Below are 6,000 nucleotides of genomic sequence, written 5' to 3' on the forward strand. Positions count from 1 at the left end.
GAGTTACAGTTCTGAAGACATCATTGTGGTTCCTGACATCATTACATCTTATCAAACTAAAAAAATTATTCCTGTAGAATCCAAAATAAATAGAATCTTATTAGAAAATTATTTGTGATTTCAGTTAAATGAAATGTACTCCAGAAACACAAATGATCTGTGTGTCTAGATGTTAAAACTATTACTGCACTAACATCTTCATTAAAGACAGCAGTAATTAGACATAGAAAATGATGTCATTAACTCTGAAAAAGAGGGTTCTTTTTTTAAAATCACATATGGTAAGTCATATGGTTTGGCTGTGTCCCCACCCAAATCTCATCTTGAATGCCCAAGTATTGTAGAAGGGTTCTGGTGGGAGGTAATTGAGTAATGGGGGCACATCTTTCCCATGCTGTTCTTGTGATGGTAAATAAGTCTCATAAGATCTGATGGTGCTATAGGGGGCAGTTTCCCTGCACAGGCTCTCTCTTTTTGCCTGCTGCCATCCATGTAAGATGTGACTTCCTCCTCCTTGCCTTCTGCCATGATTGTGAGGCTTCCCCAGCCACATGGAACTGTAAATCCATTAAACCCTTTTTCCTTATAAATTACCCAGTCTCAGGTATGTCTTTATTAGTAGCATGAAAACAGACTAATACAGTAAGCCATGTCCCAAACCAAATATCCATGAAGAATATGGTAGTTCTAATTATAATTTATGTTAGTATACTGTTTTCAATTTGAAATCAAAAGCTCTTTATACTGTGTCTATAAATCAATCTTATAAACTAAAGTAAAACATGATGCAAAAGTTTGACAGTCACTTTATAATACTTATAGGAAAAGTTTCTGTGGATTTGGTAAATAAAGTTAAATTTAGTTTAACATTAAGTTTCTCCTTTTTCCTTTTCCTTTTATAATTGTTTCATAGTATTGTTTTATGTTTAGCTTCAGTTTTAGGAAAGAAAATAAAACATCTTAGCATACCATATACAGTAACTTAAATTCTATGATACTATAGAAAATGGCTGATTTTCCTAGCCTTTTTATCTTTCCATTTCTGTATGAAATAACAAAACCCACTGATTTGGGTATTTGTGATCCACTATGTTAAAAAGCCCTGTTGTTTCTTGGTCTTTTTTATTTCATGACTATTGTGAGTCAGATGGAAAATAGGATAAAGGCATGAGAATTACTGAGCAGAACAATGGGTTTGAGTTATAAAACTGAACAGTTAGGAGGGGCAGGGAAGGTGGAATGGAGACAGGGAAAAAAGCAGTGAGCATGTTCAGAAGACAGTTTGCCAGTGTAGTCACAATTTACCAAGAATCACTATAGACAATGTCAAGGGTTAGCCCAATTTACATTCAAGCATTTATCCTTTGTGTTACAAACAATTTAATTATTCTCTTTTAGTTATATTAAAATGTGCAGGTAAATTATTATTGGCTGTAGTCACCCTGTTGGGAAATTACATACTAGATGTCACTCATCTAAGCCTTGTTTCTAAAGTTAAAATCTCAGATGATTCTCCCCTGTGTTTTCTGATTCACTGTCCTATACTCTAAATGGCCATCAACTCAGGAATAGAGATTATTCAGCCTCCAAGAACTACCTACTGGAGCAGTTTCCTCCATTGGTAGTTATTCCAATAAGTTACTACTCATTTTGGTTTTCATTCCATTACAGTTTTTTGATATGATTATTTGAGCCTAAAAATGTAACGTAATTTGGTTCCTAAGAGTTTATTAACAGAAGACAAGTTTTAACTTATGATGAACAGTAGGTGCTGAGAATTAGTCTGTGTTACTTAAAAATTTGAATTGAATTGTATCTCATTTAGAATGAGGGATTTGTGAAAGCCAAATATATTCACATTGTCTATAAAAAGTGTGAGTGGCTGAATGATTACTCAAGAAACATGATCCATAGTGGCAACAAGTATAATTGCTGTTCATAAGAATTTGCTTTTCTATAAAGTGTTATGTGACCTGTCTTACCTACAGTTTCTTTCACCTTATTTGCATTTATATATGCTCCCTAAAAATACAGATTATGTAAATTTATCTAAGTTCTTATTAGTTATAAATCTGAATTAGAACAAAAATAACAAGCATTCCTGCTACTGAAGAAGTCATAAGACTTATTTAAAAGTATGATTTTCTGGGCAGAGTGTAAATAAGGTGGATTTATTCTATATATTGCTGTACTCTTTTATTTCAAATATAGTAATGCATAAAGTTTAAAATTAAATGCGCCTTCCATGTAGATTAATACTATCCATTTCATCTTTGTCAAGTAGAAGTAATTGCTTGGTTCAATACAATCCAGTCCCATCCGAGTAGATCTCTTTGTTCTTTTTCAGAAATGGGAGAGATTGAGAGTTTAAAAAGCATTCATCATCAGGAGAATTTGTTTTAAAAGCTTCCAAGCTCCCAAACAGCCAGTAGATAAATTACCCACTATTCAGAGAAAGAGAGCACAATTAGTTTTACATTATACTAAATCAATCAGCTCCATAAGTGACTATGTTTCTTGAGAAAAAAGCAATATGAATGTCATAGTTTGTCCTCTTTCTCCCAGGCTTTACAGCCAACAGCAAGCCTTTTCTCATACTAGAAGTTTTATGGAAAGCTTTGTGAATATGTTTTGACATTGTTTTTAGATAAGGAGAAATATATTCATGACTTGTAACCATGTGGTTAATAATACCTACTTCACAATGCAAAGTTAATGAGGCTTTTGTTTTATTCAAATGCTTTGAAGCTTTATGGTAAGAAGGAAGACTTCAATAAATTATTTTCAAATCTACCTTTCTTTCCCCAATAATTATGTTTATGTAATTATTTACAACTAAGAAGCAAAGGAAGGTGTAAGAAAAAATTATACTGGGGGTAATGAATTATGCACAAAAAATCTACAGGTTGTTTTTTTCATCTTAACAAAATACATAGTTGCTAAACAGTCATTACCTCTTTTGACACATGCAGGATGGTGTAAGAATGTACTAAATTCATGTCAACTGCCATGACTTAACCTGGAGAAACACCATGACTAGTAAGCTTTACATACACAGCTGCTACAGTATTTTTAGCATTTTCCATTTATAATAAGAAAGTGATCAATGGAGGCCTTAGAGGAAAGAGTGAAATTGCAATCATATAAATAGCCTTATTTCCTTTTTTGCACACAAGTGGGATCTATCAAAATTCAAACATTGTAATACCTATTTTCATATATCAGTGTTCATCTATGGGTTACTTTTATTTTATTTTTTAAGTTATTCATTCTCATAATGATAATTGATCATTGTTGATATGTGCATGCAGGTCATATACAAAACTTCCTTTACACCACACAAAAAGTAGTCTACTTATGTTGTATAATAAGTTCGAACCTTTGTGCCTTAAGTACAAAACTGACTCTTCTCATGCACATAAACACAACCTGGAACTGCATGACAAACACATTTGAATAAAGCTTTCATTTTTCAAAATTCATATATGTGATCAGTGTACAGTATAAATTGGGTAAGGAGAAAGAGAGGGAAGAGAAAAGGAAAAAGGCAGTGAAGGAGAGAAATAGAGAGAAAGAGAATATATCAAAATACAGTGTCAAAATGTCTTATTCATGAAAGTTTCTTTCCTAGGGATATAAGTTTTTAAATGTGTCTGACTATAGAAAAGACTATTAAGTGGGTATGTTTTGTTTTAGATCAGTTTATTAAATTTTTTTTCATGTTAGACAGGTAATGTGCCAATATCATAACAAGATTTGAGGGAGGCACATCTCACACATGAGTGTGAAAATTCAATCATCACATTCACTGAGTCTCTTTCAACCAGTAGTCTTAGCCAGGCATGAAATCTGGGGGGCTGCAAACCTCCAAAGAAATTCTCACCACCTATTTGCCACACTCAGTCTTTTTCATAATCTTTGTATCATGGACTTCAAAGCTTTAATAAATAAAGTCAAGTTACCTAATTCTCTGGCTACTTATAAAAGGTCAACATGTCCCATCCCATCTGATACCTTGATTTGCATGTCTTTGACTCTTAAGACATACACAGATTTTCTATCTAACCCCTAAGACCTTTGAAGTTGATGGGATAACAGTAGGTCTAATATTTTTTATCTAAATATAAAGACCTGGAACTTGATAGGATTCTAAGATAAATACATAATTTTCCCCACTGATTGAGTCTTGCATTATTTTGTCTTCATATTCAATTTCAATCAGTTGTTCAACCAATTGAATTTGGGCTCTTACATAATGCTTCAGACTCATGGTTGCACCATGAAGTCTTTCAATGTTTCTGATTTTCTTCTTTTGCAACCAAGATTGTGAAATGCAGATCAAAGACCTGTATTGGCTTTTTCTCCTATCCCAGATGCATAAGGCTTAGGACGGCACTGTTCAAAGCCTCGTAGTAGGGGTATCCTATGGTCATCCTTGTTAGGGGCACAACAAAGATTCATGAGTAATTGAAATCTCTTTCCCTAGTCTAGAACTTTAAATGGTTCCTCCTTTGACTTGGACAAGAGCTCAGGTTGAAAAGTAATTGCTGACCTCAGGCAGTAAATTAGCTGGAATAAAAAAAATCGTAACATTCCATAAATGAAAATAATTATAGATTTGCCTAGAACAAAGGACCTAAGAACCTACCATCAAAATTATTTGTCCTAAATATCTAATTCTTCCTTTATTCTTCCCCTGATTTAACCTTAAAATCTAACTTACATATCAGTATACGCATGCTATCAACAATAAAACACAAATCTCTGTATTTTAAATTTTTTTTTATTTTCTCAGTTTCTACAGATAAAGTGATCTGAAATAACGCATGATGCCGCAAAGCAGAAAAGAGAAACTGTGACAACCCCCAGAAATGTGAAAGGAGGTTTCTTACTGGACAGCAGCATCTTTGGTTCAATTTATATAAAAACCCAAATAAATAAAATGGACAGTATTGCTCAGTTTTAGAAATTCCATTTCTTCTATGTTTTAAGCTGTACAATTGTCAGGTTTTTATGGTTTAAATTGTAAAATGTGTTTTCCCCTTTGCTAATTATGTTTTTTTTTTTTAGTCTTAAAATGTGAAAGGCATTTATGAATGGTAAGGGAGACACTATATACAAATGTATATTTGTAAAAGCTATTTTTATGATTAGCATGTTTCACTGTTGATCATATATAAAGTCAGGTGATATTGCAATTCTGTATTTAAAGCTTATTTCCAACAATGTCATGTAAGAAAAGATGCATCTTATGCTAGTTTTTATAATTTATTTATAATTTATAGTTTAAAGTAATTCAGATCATAATGATAAAATACTTGAAAAAGTTATATTTCTGCCCTGTATAAGCACCCTTTTTATTAATAAAGAATGCAGATATTTCAGATGTGATATAATAGTTAAAGAACTGTTGGTTTGATCTGTGATTAAGTTGAGCATGCTCCGCTCTACTGAACTAAATGATCCAATTATTACTTCAGTCTGGGTATGAGATTCCATGGACAAGTAAGGACTAGATTGCCAAGGAAAAGACTGTCTTGCCCTTGGATCCAAAAGTTTAAATTAGTGCATACATCATGTCATTTCACCTCCTGTTCCTAGGAACTCTCCATTCCCAAGCATTGCCAGTGTTTTCCAGATAATCTTAGCTGTTGTCTTGTGCTGTGGAAATGGAAGAAACCATCTTCACAGACTGTAGGAGAATTCAACATATAATTTCTTAATAAATACTGTTTCTTTTAAAACAAAGTTGGTGTGTATCTTTCATTTGGGGTACATTTAGTTTTAATATTCAGTTTGAACTTTTTCAGTCACTGTGCTACCACAAAATCAGCTCCATAATGAAAGTAGTGTATCTTTACCAAAGCGTGCATCATAGGTTCTACATGCCCACACTCTCTTGGGAGTGACCTGTATTCTGGCACTGATAATTTGCCGTGTAAAAGAAAGCCAGATGGCCTTCAAACCTTGACAGAAGTCATACTCCAGTTTATATTTTAG

The 6,000-nt window shown here is 33.0% G+C and overlaps 1 protein-coding gene and 1 pseudogene across 33 annotated transcripts in view; one reads left to right on the forward strand and one right to left on the reverse strand.

Annotated features, from left to right (window-relative positions):
* RALYL (RALY RNA binding protein like) overlaps window positions 1-5,748 on the forward strand; it is a 730,553-nt gene extending 724,805 nt beyond the window's left edge. For all 33 annotated transcript variants that reach the window (XM_054656850.2, XM_063817226.1, XM_016959617.4 and 30 more), the window contains one exon: window positions 4,796-5,748. In XM_054656850.2, the coding sequence (XP_054512825.1) occupies window positions 4,796-4,813 (18 nt within the window). In that variant the 3' untranslated portion in view covers window positions 4,814-5,748. The remainder of the gene's footprint in view (window positions 1-4,795) is intronic.
* On the reverse strand, window positions 3,721-3,816 carry LOC112204316 (small nucleolar RNA U13; annotated as a pseudogene).
* Window positions 5,749-6,000: the final 252 nt, after the last annotated feature.

Source organism: Pan troglodytes, chromosome 7 (assembly GCF_028858775.2).
Source record: "Pan troglodytes isolate AG18354 chromosome 7, NHGRI_mPanTro3-v2.0_pri, whole genome shotgun sequence".
NCBI lineage: Eukaryota > Metazoa > Chordata > Mammalia > Primates > Hominidae > Pan > Pan troglodytes.